Source organism: Dermacentor albipictus, chromosome 1, assembly GCF_038994185.2.
Source record: "Dermacentor albipictus isolate Rhodes 1998 colony chromosome 1, USDA_Dalb.pri_finalv2, whole genome shotgun sequence".
Taxonomy (NCBI): Eukaryota; Metazoa; Arthropoda; class Arachnida; order Ixodida; family Ixodidae; genus Dermacentor; species Dermacentor albipictus.
The window spans coordinates 436,717,412-436,734,767 of NC_091821.1; the positions used below are offsets into that span (position 1 = coordinate 436,717,412).

At 53.3% G+C, this 17,356-nt stretch overlaps 1 protein-coding gene across 2 annotated transcripts in view; it reads left to right on the plus strand.

Annotated features, from left to right (window-relative positions):
• The window catches only part of Acsl (Acyl-CoA synthetase long-chain), a 55,973-nt gene that overhangs the window by 3,842 nt on the left and 34,775 nt on the right, over window positions 1-17,356 (plus strand). The window contains exons 1-2 of one of the 2 annotated variants that reach the window (XM_065439745.1): window positions 16,767-16,905; window positions 16,967-17,128. The exons of the other annotated variant lie outside the window; for it this stretch is intronic. Coding sequence (XP_065295817.1) covers window positions 16,799-16,905; window positions 16,967-17,128 — 269 coding nt within the window. The 5' untranslated portion in view covers window positions 16,767-16,798. Of the gene's footprint in view, window positions 1-16,766; window positions 16,906-16,966; window positions 17,129-17,356 lie in introns of those variants that run through there. 2 annotated transcript variants of the gene reach the window in all.

A 17,356-nucleotide genomic window follows, 5' to 3' on the forward strand; every position in this document is an offset into this window, starting at 1 on the left:
TTAGCGTGCAGTAGGGTAGCAAAGCGGCGGTATTCTGGTGCACCGCCGCTGAGGGTCCTTCCGATGAAAAAGCTAAAATGACTGTTCATCACTGTTCATTGTTTCTTCGCTACCCTTCAAAACGCAGCCATTTTGCGTTGTGGCGTGCGTTTCATTGGTTTGCGTTCGCGCCTGTATCGGAGATGCTTCCGCGGGGCGACAACGGCTACACCTGTCATTTCCCGGTATTCGTAGCACATGCACCTTGTCATGCAAGCAGTACCTAATCCGCGGACGTCACTCAACGGCATTGGTTGGTTTGCCTCCGCTTACCATCCTGCACATCAGCTTTTTTTCGTTAACGTAACTGGCGACTCGTGCTATATGTATAAATAACGCGCCCAACATTTGAAAGAGCCTGTTTTGCATTTGTAGCATAACGTTTTTGTCTGCTGTATATGTATCTACATGTATATACTTCGCCAACAAGCTGCTCGATGCGTCTCCCGGCTGGGCATATCACGCGACCTTCCTGTACACGCTTGTGTAGATATATATCCTCTAACGGCGTGCGAGGGCATTTGCATACCTCGCTGGTGGTGCGCTTGATTATGCTTGCACACATGTAGCATATGCGTTCGGCGAAAGTTGCAAGCATGTATGTCTCGCCTAAGCGGGTGGCTGACACTTAAAATACACTATTCCGAGTGTCAGGCCGTTTAAGGTGCAGTTTTGTGCTACGGCTGCAGTATAACAGTCGCGTAACTATTCTTGGCGCGTGAATTGCCGAATTTTAATCAGCGTGCCGATGGTGACGCCCACGCATTTCCTGGCGCGTGGCGATAATCTGACGTCCCACCCATATTCCTCACGGTACAGCTCTCCGGGTGTACGCAGGTGCAGCTGGTGCATCCGTAAAAATGTAGGGGGACTTTTCGACCTTCGGATTTCGACGCCTGCTAGGTGAACCTGCAGTGGTAGGGTTGTCGCTTACCCCGTCCCCCGTTTATTTTTTTTTTATTTACGCATGCCTAAGTTTGTTAAGCTGATTTCGCGCTCGTCTGTTTGCATGCTACATAAGGTCGATCCACAGTGTACGCGTTGCGCCGGCTAGACGATCGATATTTCCTCGCTGTGCAGTCGGGCAAGACACATCGGTTGCTTCTGTCGCGTTGCGGTCACTTGCTCAAGGACTGCATTGTCGGACTTGGTCACGTCAGGGAGCGGCGCTTGCTGCCAATAAAGCGGCGGTTTTACCGCTATGACTCCGAACGCTTTTCTCCGTTTTGCTTCCATGCGTCGCAGTGCCCAGCCTCTCTAAACGCCGGACTCCCATTTGGTACAGTTCCTATTGCCGCTTCCCTTTCACCGTTTCCTCGTTGAGCGTAATCGACACTCCCTCCACTACAACCCGCCGTGGTTGCTTAGTGGCTATGGTGTTGGGCTGATAAGCGCGAGGTCGCGGGATCGAATCCTGGCCACGGCGGCCGCACTTCGATGGGGGTGAAATGCGAAAACACCCGTGTACTTAGATTTGGGTGCACGTTAAAGAACCCCAGGGTGTCCAAATTTCAGGGGTCCTCCACTACGGCATGCCTCATAATCAGAAAGTGGTTTCGGCACGTAAAACCCCATAATTAAATTCATTACCCCCTCCGCTACGTAGTGAATCCCAACTGCATCGACGCGACGCGTACTGTTACCACGTTCTCCGTACGCATGACAGCGTGCAGCGTCCGTCGGCGGCCATATTAAATTTCTTTAAGTTGCTCTGTCCTAAGTGTCTGGTTCCCATCCGTATACACTGTGCTTCCCACTGTCATATTATTAAAGTGCAGGTTGTCTGCCTGCTGTTCGCGTTTCTCAGTGGATAGTAGACCGCATAATGCAGCCGTCACTTTTTTTTGCAACTGCCAAGCTGATTTCTCAATTAAGTGAGGTGAACGAACGTTTTTTATCCCGGTTTCGCAACTAGCCACGCCGCGTTCATGACACTGACCGCCTCGTTTCTTTTTATTCTTTTTCTTTGAAATGTTCTTGCTCTCATCTTTCGCATTGGAAGCGCCACAACCACATAGGTTGCGGTCTGCGCTTTATATATCTCGGACTCCTATATATATCGCGCTTTATATATCTCTGTTTCCTACTCGGCGGGCGAAACATTCAATTTCCTGTCGCTGCGACACGTATAGTGGTGTCGCACGCTCTCAAGCGACATTGTTCTCGAAAAGTGCGACCGACCCCCGCGTCAGACTTCAGCAGCATTTGCGCTGCATTCCTCTCTGAGCATTTTTCAGCGCCGGCTACATGAAGCGTATTTCCGGCGCCTCATTGGCGCGGCGTCGCTCGGTGTCGTCATCGTGCACGCAAGGTGGAATTCACGCGACGACTCCGTAATCCTGGCCCACATGTTCTACGACTGCTGTTAGAGCACGCTTATCGCGTGGCGGGGAATATTCGCGTCCGTACGCCTTGCGACGCACCATGTGGTTGCGGCTTCTCTCGTGCCTTTCCTTCACAGCGCGTTCCCCGGGGCACTCCCGACCTTCGTTTCTCGCTGTATATAGCCGCACAGTAGTTCGGACAGTTCCGGGCGGCAAGGGTTCGTTTAACCCTTCGTCGACCGCTCCCTTGCGGAAACCAGTTCGTTCGGCGCGAAGAGCGGAAGATGCAACTCGGGTATGCGAACGCGGCGACATGGTAGCAATTAACATCCTCTCCCCCTCGTCGGCGCCGCGTCTCCTGCCATGATCAGCCGTTCGGGAAGCGATTTCTCTCCTGCGATTCCTGCACGGCTTGTTTTTTCGACGCAGCGTTTATACGCGCCCGGTCCGGCTTGCTTGACTGCAAAACCGCCCTTGCGAGGCAGCCGCGGTTGGTTCGCGTTGATAACGCAGCCGTGGTCCCGAAGCCCCGATCCCGTCTTGCGAGTACCACCGATTTGCCACGAACCGCTTGCGGTGTTTGGCAATAGTGTGGCACAAGTTGCAGTCTGCGGCAAGGCGCATCGTGCGCGTATTACGAAGTAGATCGCGCGAGTGCCTGCGCTTCTATAGGTAGGCCCCGCGTTACCAATACCCCTATATACACTCCCTCTTGGCTGCAGCATCACGATTTTCCTTTTCGCGAAGTCACTGCGTAAGCTCCGTGCATTTGCCATATTCATTGCGTGGGTGCGTATGTGCGCCTGGCTATACTACACCATACGTGCTGACCACGCGAACGATGGAAAGTATGAACTCTTTTCGGCATTCCAATCGTGACCTTCATGTTCGTTCGCGCGTCGCCGTTGTCACCCGCGCGCGACCAATCGGCGCGTCGAATGATGCGAATTCAACTGACGCAGCGGAATCCTTACGAACGATAACCCTACAATGAACCCTACGCTGAGCGTAAGGGGAAGGTGGGGAATAGAGGCTCGTGCAGCGAGGCATTGGACCGAAGAAAGAGCTTGGGCCGCTAATTGCATTCGATGGGGCCTGTGCCGCGAGGTATGTGTCGGAATCGTCAACCCGGGCATTTGGTTGTGTGCGCAGCTGCATTGGTCTTCGCAAAGAGCCTGCGTCGTACCACTGCCTCGTAACCGCGTTGCCAACATTTCTTCTCAAGCGGGCGTGTTGCCTTCGTAATCGTGCAGGCGTCGGCTTGTCCACATTATGCAGCTGTGGTCGCTTCGTACTGTTCACGCCGTTCTTGTCAGGGTGTATCGGTGGTGGTGAAAACTTATTTGCAGTGAAATTGCTGCTGAGAGACCCCGAGTGGTCGGAGGTATTAGGTTCCGATGGGTGGGGCCCGATGGGCTGCTGCACTGCGCGCCCGGTCAGACTCAGCTGATCTTCCAGGCTCTCGCTGGCCAGCAGCTCCTCCCGCCGCTCCGCTGTAGGGTGTTGTATGCGGGGTACGACAGTGATTGCCTGACATGCCGACGTGATATTGTATAGCGTGGCTTTAGCTGAGCACCTTGGGCAAATTGAGATACGTGCCAGTTTGGATTTGCCTCCAACTGACCGATCCTTGTTCATTTAGTTTTCGGTGGGGTGGGGACTAGGTCCGCTTAACTCCTCTATAGTGGTTTAAAATGGCCGAGTAGTCGCACGCGACGGGTTCATCAGGGGCAGAGTTGGAGCGTGCTGGTCTCGTATACCCTCGAGCTACCCTATCCGCTGCTTGGTTTCCCTCCAGCCCCATGTGTCCCGGCTCCATCGTAAAGATTACGGCTTCAGTACAACGCTGCCATCCCACTGCCTTCAGTGCCCACTAGACAATTATAGGAAGAGAAAGTAAACACCTAAGCAACGAAGGTATCCCAGGTGAGCTTCCGTATTTGGAGTCCGTACATAAAATGCAGGGTAGCAGACCAGACGCTCGCCTGCATGACCCTCTCTGCAGTTTCTCTTCTTGCTTTCTGCGTGTCTAGTTCAAAGTTGACCCAACTTCTCTATTTGCGTACAAAACCAGTGACGCGTGCGCACTGCTCCAAGTGGTCGGGTTATGTCGCATTCAGGGTGTCGCTGTCTACGACGAAACGACAAATCGTTAGACGCACATACATCCGCAAAACTGTGATGCGCTCAACAGCCTCGTTGAAAGATGAGATTTAACGCTTGTTTCTTCTAAGTTGGGAGGCGGCGCGTTCAAGCACCTTGTCGTGTGTATTGCGAACCGACTATCGGGGAAACCTTCCGTGCCGCGTGCTGCGCGCGAAAATCGACCGTGTAGCCCCGGGTCAGCGGTTCAGTGCGTTGCCGTACTGCGCCTCCCCACGAACCAGATGCCATATTCGCGCATGTCGGCTCTATCACGCGATTCGCGACGGCATCAAGTGGTATCGCTGTGGGCTGGCGAAGAAGCCGAGTCGTAACATCCGAGACAACAATCGTCGAGATTGCGGCCGTTTTGCGTCGTCTCCTGAAGCGCATTCTGTTTTTGTTGTTGTTGCTGACCCATACCGGGGGACCGTGTCAGGCGAGCACACTATACCGCTGATACACGCAAGACACTCCGATAATTCTCGCTTCGCTTCCTCCCGCCGTTGGACTCGCTACGCCGAGCTCGTATTTCCTCGTCCCGCCCCTCCCTCCCTTCGGCCTGTCATCCCTTTTGTGACCCTGGCTAGCGTCCTCTGACCGTGCTGCTGCTGATTCTTTCGCGTGTTGCGCCTCTGCTTGTCACCCCCCCCCCCCCTACCTTTTCTTTTCCCCCTTGTTGGGTTTTGCGCACTTGTTGTCACGCCAGATTGTTTCGTCCTTTCCTCCTCCGCGCAATCGCGCGCGTCCTCTTCGAGCGGGCACTCCTGCGGTCGGATTCCCCCCCCCGCTCTTCACTCTCCCGCTTCGGTCGTCGCTTGGTTTTATTGTTGCCAACAAGCGGCGCATAATTTGTCAAGTCTCCTCTTTTCCTCTTCGATCTTCTGCGGCGCAGATCGCGCAACACAGGAACGTCCGACGCATCCTTGGACCTCCGGTGCACCCGTCTTTTCCTCGTTGCTGCTGCTACCACCTTTACCCCCCCCCCCCCTTTTTTTTCTTTTTCTTTCGGGCCTTCGCAGCTTTAGCTGGCTGCACAGCGCGCGTTAGTGTGCTCGGCTTGCACGAATGAAAACCGGTCTCATTACCGACGCGCGACCCGCTCTTTGATTGCTCGCCTATATTTCTTCTGTCGCCATAGTGCGTCTCCCGCTGATGGTTGTCCTTGATGATCTCCGCTTTCCAGCACTATACGTTCCTGGGCCTGTTCAGCCCGTGACCGAGATTCCCTTATGCAGAATCGCTGAGCTGTGTGTGCACCGACGGTCTGTCGCCTATCGATCTCGTAGTTTTCGATTACCTGCGAGCCACGCGTCCGTTTCGGGCTTCGCGCTTATCGAAAGCTCGTCGGGTATGCGCCTGCGTTAGCAAAACGCAGCGCCGGGCGCGCTTTGACCGCTCGTATCGAAAACCGTTCCGTGTCGCCTTTTGCCTCGCCGCCCGTTCTAATTGCGGTGGCGACGAATGCGGATTCAAGGTCGTGTCGCGTTGCGCTTCCTGCGGAAGCTAGCGCGATTTCGCTATACCGATCGCGTCGAAACCGCCGCTGCCATTTTGTCGATTCTCCGCCTTCGCGTAGCCGTACGATTTCGGGAGTACTACGCAACACTTCGAACATAAGCTCTGATTGTTTTATGCTCCATCGTGTCAAGCGTGCCTCTTGTCGTTGCTTGGGGTGTCGGCGTGCTGCGCCCTCCTGCGTCCTTCCGCCATTTTCATTAGTAGTAGTAGTAGTAGTAGTAGTAGTAGTAGTACAGACGGCGTTTGTAGATACTGGCGTGTCTGCTGTGTGTTGCTCTCTCGTCTCTCCATATGTGGACGCCGGATCTTTATTCCCTGCTTGTCGCATATTTTTACGGCTTTATTGTCGTTAGCGAGGCACCCGTATATGTATATATAGCGTATAGTGCGATTTTTATGGGTCCGATGACACGAGCACATGTGGTGAGGGTAGGCAACATGACGGCGCTTTCGCGCAGTATTTTTCGCAAACAGAATTTACTCTTACCCTTCCGCCTCTAATTTCTCCCTGGTGGAGAAACTCTCTCTCTCGCGCACACACGCACACACACACGCGCGCTTCTGTTGATTATCCTTGCTTTCAGGTGAAGCCGCAATTTTTTATAATTTCAGTTGTGTTTCAGTTCCTAGGTATACCTCTTCTCAGCAACCGTACTCACGCCGCCGTCATTTCAGGCGCAGGTGCTGGTCGATATCCAAATCGACGTTACCATTCACACACCCATCTGCTCGTTATAGAACCGCGATACTGGACACGTGCTAGAGTTGCAATTGAGCGTGTGCGCAAATTATCCTTCCCTGCAGTCCACATAACAGGGCTATGCGATACTGTACCTCCTTTTACAACCGCAAAACATTATTTTCGAGGAACCGCGTATATATGGGGTGTTTTGATTTTTCTGGATGCACCAAGTTTCTGAAAATTGTCTGTGGCAGATATCACAATTCTAAACCCTAGATTTTCCTTCATCAGGCAGATATCACTTATGCGAGAGATAAAAATGCTTAATTAGCGTAATCACGCTAATTATCCTCGTAATTCATTAGTTGAGGCACATATTTCGATCTACGAATTGTAGCTAGTGGGTGTGCAAGGCGTATCCTCTTGGAACTAATTCTCAGGAGCACTAGTTCCGAGGTATTAATGTTCGAATTTTACTTCTGTGCTTCAATACGTAAAACAGCGTTTCTCTAAAGAGGAACTGTGCATTTTTTTACTGCAAGTTTCATGGCGCCCATCCCCAAACCGCTGCCATCCTCAGAACTCGTTCTAGGCCGATATGCCTTGCGTACTTACTAACTACGATTTTGCTAGGTTGAAATATGTGCCGTAAAGTGGTGAATTAAAAAGGCTAATTAACGTAATTTGTTAATTATTGAATTTAGGCATCTTGATTTCTCGTAAAAGTAATGGCTGCCTCATCGAAGAAATTGGGTCACGGGTTAAAATGGTTTTATTTGCCACGGGCAAATAAACCTGGAAATAAAAAGAAAAACACGAAAAGGGGGGCCCTGCATACGTATAGATACTCGGTTTCCTTTGCATAGCTTCTGATTGGTGCAGACTTTTCCTTTCGAGAGCTTTCCTTAATCATGCATTGTTTAATCCGCCGGCCCACATGCAGCCATGTCTATTTCCGCCGCTGACTGTCGCAGGGTTCGTTATTAACGCGCCGCTCTAATTGTTCTCCTCCCACATAGCGGTCGTTCGCGCATCGCGGGACGTCCGATGAACGGGAAATGCGGTTCGCCGCCGGTGCCTCCTACTTTCGGCGTATACGCGATCGACGCGCTGCCAAAACGTAGGAAACGTGCAGGCCGTGCGTGTGTAGCCGCTGTCGCTTGCACGTGCCATCCGAGCGTCTTTTTTTTTTCTTTTTTAAATGCCGCCGCCGTCTTGCTCGTGCTCCGGCCAGAGCTGCGCCCTTCGCTCGCTCCGCAGTTGTTGCTGCTGCCGGCGACCTACTGTAAAACCCGGATTGTAGCTGGCTCGGGCTGTCGTAATACCGATCGAAGCGCTTGGTGCGTCCTCTCGGTGGAGCTTTGTTTCTTTCTTTCTCGAGGCCGCCAATCGTCTTTCAGCTATCAGCTGTATCGATCAGTGTGGTTTTTCCCTGAAGCTTCACTTTCCTTTTCTCGTTACTGTGCCATGTCGCGCGATGATTGCACCGTACTTTCGACTGAGGGAAAGGCAGCGATCTGGTGCGTAGTTCTGGCGTAACATACAGTGACCGGTTCTTCTGTGTGTGTGTATACCAAGGTAAAATATACCTGGTAGGGAAGCTTCCATTGAGGAGCCCATATACGTTCAAGACCAACGTTACAAGAGTATCTAGTTGCGGTGTTCAAGACAGGGGGGTTCTCCGGCAGTTCATGGGGCTTAGCACCATCTATGTGAGGAGGGCACGCTTCCAGTGGAAGAAAAAAATAACGCCACTCCATATTCGTTAAAAGCAGAAGTATAGAGGCTGTCTAGCCTCTATAGCAGAAGTGACTTCATTTTGTTCTCAAAGGCGCGAGATTTGTTTTGGTGGCCTGTCATATTACAGCTGTGCATTCAAATGCCGCGCCATTCGACTTCACGGGCGGCCTGAGCTCACGAGCCACGACTCGGCTTCGTGTTTTGTGGCAGTGGCCTGTTTGGGGCCTTTGAGCGACTTCACGCAGGTATGCGGGGACCGGCGTTGATATATTCTGGACACTCAAGTTATGCCACGTTGCTCAATTCGCCATCTTGTCGGCTTTGATTGGTTCGTGGGGCTGCGCTACGGCCTCCCCCGATTGGCTTACAACGTCAGCATGGTGGAATTCGACAACATCGCGGAGTTTGAGGGCCCAGAATAACACCCCGTTTTGGCGCGACCTTTCCTTCTTTCTTCCTTTCTTTCCTTCTTTCTTTCTTCTTGTTCATGAAGGGTGCGATCTCTCGGTGCACCATTTGACATCGCAAGCAGCGTTTCAGCGTTCTATAAATGGACAGTAGCGTAGTTGCGCCGGCTTGCAGTCTGCACGGTACATTGCAGACGGCCCGAGGCGTGCGTTTACAGTGCGGCGCTCGTCTGAGCGGAGTTTATGCAGCACGGCCGATAAGGCGTGTTGTCGCTATCTTTTGAGGCTCTCGTTAACAGTGCTAGCGGTCGCAACTTAGAACCGGTGTTGCCGACTCCAATTACGCAGATGCTTTTTTCTTTTTACTTTCCTAGCTGTCGGCTTCAGTTTACTAGCCGTGTTGCTACATGTTACGAGCACTTACACAGTGCGTTGCATGGTGTCATTGCGTCGAGGACGTTCTGGTTATTCACTCCGCCCAGTGGTCCCCGAGATTACCGATAACCACTGACACACCGATGCCATGCAAATTGAATTGAAATATGGGGAAGGGGGGGGGGGGGGGGGCTACGTGTGCCAAAACCACGATTTGATTAAGGGCGCGCCGTAGGTTTGATTTTGACCGACTCGGTATCTTTAACACGCCCCCAATGCACGGGACACGGGCGTTTTTATTTTATTTATTTATCTATTCATTTCAATTCGCCCCCGCGCTTAGCAGCGAAACACCATAGCCGCTAAGCCACCACGGCGGGTGCGCCATGCAAACGCTCGACCGATCGTGGCTACTATACGCTCTTATTGCAATAGCACTTATGCGGACCCTGTCTCTGCTACACATTCTCCGCCAGCATCACCGCTAAATATGGTCAATAATTGTCGTAATAAAAACGCGAACAGCGCAACACAGGGCAGAGCGCTGAGTAAACGGGACAGTGCTCTATCCTGTTTACTCGCTCGTCCTGTGTTGCGCTGTTACTGTTCTAATTCTGAATACGAACCAACCAGCCCCATTGAACACACTGCTAATTGTCGTAATTATCGCTGTAACCGTCAGAATCTGCCCAAGTGTTCGCAGAACGGTTCCCGTGTTCCAAATTTTGCCGTCTGTCCGGGGCCCACCGAATAACGAGCCTCGATCGTGCGGGAGGGGGGACGCGTCCGATATCCACGCGTTCAGCGCCGTCCGCACTGCGCCAGCGGCAGGAAACGCGTGACGCTGGAGAGTGCGGATGCTCGCCACCGCGCGACCTCGCTCGCCCTGCTGCAGTGCGCGCGTGCGACCCGCATCCATGCTGGCGCAGGTTGCGACACGCCCGATCGCCGTCGGTGCATTTGTGTGCTGCCGGTTGCGCAGCCAAGGCGGATCGCGTTGCGTAACGGCAGGCGCCGATTTGCAGTCTCGATCCCTGCTTCGACGACCGACTCTCTCTCCTAAAGAAAACACGCTCGCGTGCATGACGGGTCGCTATCAGCGGAGAACGATATTCTGCTCTTGCACCTCATCCCTAATTGTAACGCTGCTCCCGTCGGCCCGATCGACAGGCTCGCCGTAAAATCCCGAGCAAGTGCGCCCAGCTCGTCCCTCTCTCTCCGCGTATGTCGCTCCGTCCGAGCGGCAGCACTGACGCAAACGAGGTCGAGTGACGCGATGAATGCCGAGGGGATGGGTGGAGGTCTTTATATTGAACGTGAGCGATATGCGGAGAAGTCACGGGTGCGGCCAGCCCCGTCCATGACGTGGCGTCCGGCACCTCCCCCCCACCCCTAGCGCGTGATGTGTAAATAACGGCGTTATCGAAGAATCGTCCGTAAACCACGCAGGTCGCTACACAATGCGAGGAGGGTACTTACTTCGGTGGGCAAGTTCGCGCCACGGTGACGCAGCAGTGCGACACTTGCTACGGAATCGGCGAACGCGCAACTAAGGACGCGGATGACGCGGATTTGTAGCAGCGTTAAGTGAGACTGTTATAACCGGCGATGTGCGAAGCAGGTGCAAAGGCCTCTCGCCATCGAAATGGCAGTGGACCACCATATACGAGTACTACGCTGTCTGTTTACTCACGCCTAAAACGCCTCTGGGCTTACCTTGGCAAGCTTAATAAAGGGGGCAATTATCGTATAGCGAGCCCTACATTTTTTTTTTTCGAGTACAGTGGTTTTCCCCCCGACATTCGCGGAGAATACGCTCATTGAGACGGCACAACAAATGTTGCAAGAGCTTAATGGCGCGCGCCTAGCTGCTTTCGCCTAAGTGGCGGGTGCACCGTTGTGCTCTTGACACCCTCTAGTTGCTTCGCGTCCACGGTGACCGCGCTTAGAGAAAGCTGCCTGTTTTCCCGCAGGGCGGATACTTGCCTTCTCCGAATAGTGAGCGAAGCGGCGAAAGACAGGTTTTTCAGCTCCGTCCTGGCTCCGCTGTGGATGCTTATCGCTCTTCGAAGGGGCATCCCGAAAAGCCCAAGCAGCGCTCTCCTTTACAGAATCCAGTTTTATTCAAGTGCCTTCTTTCTTGGCTGCACGCCCATTGTCGTTGGTACTTCTTTATCTTATTGCCGCACGCGTTTAGCGCTGAAGTCGGATCTGTTCATTCCACGTCATCCGTGCCGTGTGGCACAATTTGTCGGCTACATATGGCTGCGAAGCTGACTCCGGCAAAACTGATGCACGGCGTATCTACACTTGTTCGAAGCCTCCCTTCCAACCTATTGGGATGTTGTCGTATTGCGCTATATAGCTGGCCGGTAACGAGTCTATTCCCGTCCCTCCTTCTGTTCTTCTATATAGGTCTTTCGAAGTGAAACTGACGCTTATGTAAATTTCAGAGGTTTTGATTGACTACGCGATCACCGGAAAGTGTTCGTTTAAGAGATCTTTTCATTCTGCCAGTCGACCTTGCCATCGGTAAAACCCTGATTATCGATTGTGCCCGTTTTAATGCCCTCGCGGTTTAACGTGGCGATTTCTGCCGCGTGCAGCCGCAGTGTAGTAGTACTGGCGACGTCAAACTCGTGCGCGCGATGCGGCTTCCACGAAAAATGGTTGAACTTCGACCCAGTTTTAACTTCCAGCTAGAAAGCGCCACTTCATGTTATTTGCGTAGTACGTACAGCCGCGGTACAGTCAGCAAATCTGAGATTCTTCAGGCTGCGTGTCCAGGCCCCCGAAATATTCTTTCTTACGCGTCCCGCGCGCCCGTAACTTTCGACGCCGGCTGTGCACGTTTATTGGGGGCAGCGCTGCTGCGGCCCTGTATTTCGCCGCGCAAGGCACATGCGCAAGGGCTCTATCGAGCGAGCTGCCCCCCCCGTGACGGACGCTTCGTCCCGGTTGCAAACGTTGCTGCAAGCGGGTATCGCGTCGCGCTTCCTCGTTCTTTCGGGGCGAAGTGCTGTCCTCGTCGTCACTGCGTTTGCCGAGCACTCCCTCCCCCCCGTCTTCGTTCTGCCTGTTGGTGACGTTTTGCGCGATTTCGGACGCGTTTCTCTTTCGTGGGTGCAACTCGGGCGCCGCGACTGTGCGTGCGAGAGCCGGCGCAACGCCTCCCGCCTCCTCAGCAGTTGTCGTCTGTTGTGCCACGTGACCCGTGGCCTGACACGGTCGCGCGCGCGCGCGCGTTGTCTCTCGCGGCGAGGCTATTTCTGCGTTCGCTTTCGTCAGCCCCCGCTCTCGCCTCTCCCAGTATAAACCGGGAGAGGGAGTCTAGTGTGATTTCCGGACAGTGCATTTGTTTAGGTGTGCTTTCTTTTCTCCCTCGTATCGGCTCGTTGACGCGTGCCGCCTCGCTCTCTTGCCGGTGGCGTGATGGGTGCTGGTGAGATTTTCGCGGTTCTGCTTATCTGGGGCGAGCGCGGCCGTCAACGCGTGGCACACGCGCGGCCGCGGTCGTGTACGAGCGCGTCCGACGCTCGGTTGCATGCAATTAGCGGCGGGCGCCGCAACTCACCTGTGTGGCCGCGCCGAGAAGCGAACAGCGCCGGAAATCACGCCGCGAAGGGCTCTCTCTCTGCTCGTCCGTTGTAGAGATGGACAAATACGGCTGACTTTAGTGGGCGTCACGGAACGGCTCGGCTCACTGAAATGAACCGGTTCACTCGAACGGCTCACCAATTCACTTAAACCTTCAAGCAGTGGTATGCATAGTCTAGTCATCTGGCTCTGGGAAAAAAATATACGCTAGAATAAGCCTGTTACAAGCAATTCGACTATGCTTGGTGACTATTTAATACTTTATTATTCCAAAAACGCGAAGTTTTAGCATTAGTGAGCCTTTTCTGATATTGGCGATAAAATGCTTCTTCCACTGCAACCGATAAGTCTATGAGTAAACGGCGTCCAGTACCGCCTCGCCGTGCTTACGACCGCTGACCAAAGTGCGGGGCTCTCGAAACACTAGCGCGCAAGCGAACGTTCTGAAAGCGAGATGCTTGCGCGATCTCGCCCCTGCGAGCCGACGAGCTGAGCTGAGCGGAGCTGGGTAGAGGACAGACACACAACGGCAGCCGAGTCCTAGCTGACTGGAACTAGAGCGAACGTTGCTCTAACGCGCAGAAAGACCGAGGATCGACTGCCGCGGTCGCACCCAGATGACCTGGCTCACGGAACGGCTCGGCACGGCTTCCTCTCCAAGAGCTGCCGCTCACTTTTACTCAACCATGGCTCACTCGTTCCTTAAGAAAAGAAAAAAATAGAAAAACAAGACGACACAAAAGATCCGGCTCTCTCCTGAGCGCGACCCATCTCTATACTCCGTTTCCCACATCAGGTGCAACGCTCTGGAGGCTACATACTTTTCGCAGTGGCTGCGTTCGCACTTAGAAACAGCACCGCGTTTCCTTACCCGATTTTTGTGAAAATTTTGTTTACATAAGCTGTTTTGAATGAAAAAAAAACCAATTTACTGTTGCAAGCAATGTAATCATACGGCTATTAACACGTTGGTTTAAATCAATGTTTTTCGTTCTTTCTTTTCGTTGCCCGTCGCGGCAGCTTCACATGCATGCTCGCGCGAGCAAACGCCTCTTGGCGCGCAGCGAAGCATAGACGGGAACGCGCGGAGTGATGCATTTTGGTGACCGGACTTGCGCAGCTTCCACAGCGTTGCACCTGATGTATGAAACGGAGTATAGTCCGTTGACATAGCGGCGGGCGTAACGACTTGCAGTAGCTTCTGTGTTCGTATACAGCGTGGCTCCGTAAACGAAGCTAGCTGTCGGTATCTGTATCGCGGTAACTGGATTCTCTTCTTGGTCAAGCAGAACGATCGTTTATGCGTACGAAATAGATCTCAACCACCGTAGGCACCAACCACTGCACTGAAGTGTACCGATGGGTTCGGCATCGCGGTCCTGCATAATGTAAGGATTTATTTCGTTCGACTCCATATTACTTCTCGTATACGCCTGTGGCCAAATTTGGAGTTCCCCATTATGGCCTCTCTCAAAAGCATGTCTTGGTTTTGCCACGTACACCCCCGATCACAGCCGCCTGATCATAACGTAGGAGCAGTGCCGCTCTGACTAGTAATGATATGCGCGACAAAATTGGAATAGTATGTCGTTGCATTAACCCTGTTTTATCGCCTATCTACTGGTACGAATTTACCCGTGCCAGTGCAGCATACTGCGCACTTCCGAAGCAACAGTTGATTGAAGCCACTCTCTGACATACCGCGTCCTGCGGTTGAGCAACAGGTTGCGGGCTCGATTCTGCGGCCATACTCCAGTATGGGCCTGCAGAATGCGAGAACTTTGCACGCGAATAGCATGCTTCGGGTTATATCTGTAGATAAACTTGGGCGGTTGAGATTGAGCCGGAGCCATCCGATAGTTTTTTTTTTTTTTTCGCATGCTCGCGCGTTGCGTTGCGACCCTCCACCCACGTGCGTTCCATTCTCGCATAGCAACTTATAACCCTCCTTGAACCGTGTTCGCGATAATTCACGAGCCTGGCTAACACTGACAATTTATCGACGTGCCAACTGTAATCGAGATTTCTGCGCTGTTTAGTTAAGTAGTTTAATTACCGTCGCGTAAAAGGAAACTGTTAAAAAAAGAGAGAGAAACGCACAATAGAGGCAAACGCTCATTTTTTTTCGCTCTGGGGGACTGTTGCGCATGTCGCGATGTCTCGCCCGTTTCCTTGGAGTCCCGCGTTTAATCGGCAATAACCTTTGCACGCGGTGTCACTTTCCTCTTCTCGAAGCGTCTCCTCTACCTTTCTTTTGTGAAGTCCTCCCGCTTATCTCGCAATCGGCTCGCGCCGCCGTCTCGCGCCACGCCACGTCCTTGGCCGGCCAACGGACTTTGCGCCGTCCGCGTTCCGGCCGGGACTCCTTTGGAGTGCCACTGCTGACGATTCGAGCGTGCACTTCGCTTCTCTTACCGGGTGTTGCGCTGCGCCCTGCTGCTCTCATCCCGATGCGAGCATGCGCAGTCTGGAGCGGCGTGCGAACCCTCCCCCCAGTAGGCTTATCTCCATCCTCTTCCGTCGCTTGCTCTCGCGCTGCGGTCGTGGTTTTCCTCGGGCTTCGTTGCGATAAAACCCATGGTCGTGTCACCATGGTGTCACTTTCAGAGCGAAATTTTCATGTGCGCTCTGGAGTGGCTATATATGCTTTTTTTTTTCTCTTTAGAGATCGAGTACATCCAGGGGCTTTAAGAGTGGCTGCTTCAGAGCGCGCTCTGGTGGGGCTGTATGTCTGTATATGTGTATATGTATGTATGTGTAGATATGGTTCGAGAACGAGGTCATCCGGCGTGACAGCCGAGTCTTATTTCGATACTCCGGTGGCGACAGGGGCACTTAGTAGTCGCGATCACGTGACAGTTGCATACCGACACCCCCCGAGTGCGCCGCCCCAGAGTTGTAGACACTGCATGTTCGTAAAATATCGCTACCGATAGAGCCCACACGGACTCTTTCCTGGTGGATCAAGATCTTACTAGGCGGCTTGTGTCGGCTCGCAGAAAGCCCGCGGACACACCTCCGGAAGGCTGACCTGACCCGTCATCTTTCTGCACGCTTTATTGTCGCGCCGGCCGATTCGGCTATATATTATATACCCCGTGCTGACAGGCGGCTTTGCCTGGACCGACCCGACGTTCGCTCAGCCTGACCGGTAGTTTGCGCAATCCGGACAGGCATACGTTACAGCCAAACAAGCCGATGCGACCCTCGTTCTTTGCATTCACGTAAGCGCCCTCTGGCCCTACATACGCCACCTTTGTCCACACGGCACAAGGGGCCCATCAAATAACTCGTAGCATGTTGTAAAGGCAACTCTTTGGGCATGCGAACAAGTTCATTCTAATAATGAACCACAGGCAGTCAAAAGTACTGTGCTGTCCGCCGGTGGTAATTAAGGTAACGTGGGAGCGGTTGTCGGTATAGTGTAGTTCCACGCGGTACACGCACGTATACTTACTATCGGGGCATTGCACAAGTATCGGCATGCTGTAGGCGATGTCAAGCGCAGTAACTATCCAAATCGGAGATCGCGGTCTAATTATATAAAGAAAGCGCGCGAAAAACGGTCCAGTCCATTTTCGTCGGGTTGCGCTAGGCGCCCCCTATGCGTCGGCTCTGCCTGCCGTGTTTCGGTACACAGTTCGTGTCAGCTTAGAAGACGACGACGAAGTAGAAGCAGTGACCCTGCGTTGCGGGGCCCTATAGGCTTACTATAGGGCTAAGTACTAAGGCTTACTATAGTATTGATCAATACTTCATCTCATGTATTCATAGTTTATTTTACATCTTGGATTATTTGTTTTCCTTTCTTTTTTTCGAGTTTATTTATTTATTAACCAATTTATTTTATTTTATGTTTTGAGTCGTATTACCACCCGATTCGTGGCCTATCCCCCTCAGTGGGTTTGTGCCATTACCTGAGGATTCATCATCATCATAAGGTGGTGGTGGTGGGGGTGGTGCGTGGCCGCATGCTGATCGAACGGCACGCGTTCCGCCGTAGCCGGCCACTCTTCCCTCGCGCCGCCGCCGCCTCCTGCTCGGCCGCCCTGCGCCGTTGGTTGACCGAGGCACCGTGGTAAGGCCGTGCACGTGTGGCCCTGCTTAGCCCTGAGCTCGCTCGGTGCCGACCTTCGCAGCTGCGAGGCCGAGCACGGCCGCCGCCGGCGGCGACTCGGTGGTCGTGGTGGCGGCGGGGTGCGCTCGACCTGCGACATGAACCCATCGGTCCGGTGGATCCGGACGACGTTGGCTTGGATAGCGCTGCAGTGTCTGGCCCTGGTTGCGACCGTTGCCAAAGGGTTCGTGCTGCTTCCGTTTCTCGCTTTCCTCTGCTGCGCGCTCGCGAGTGAACAACTTGAGCTGACGTCGAGGTCGTATATACTTACGCGTATGCCGTCCAGTCAGCGTGGTCCCACGAATCGGTGTGCGTGTGTGTGCATGGAGCGACGACACGTTAGTGGATAACATTGTTGCACGTTTGGCGGTACGCCCTGGTGCTTGTGTAGCTGAGGCGTCGGCTACTAGTT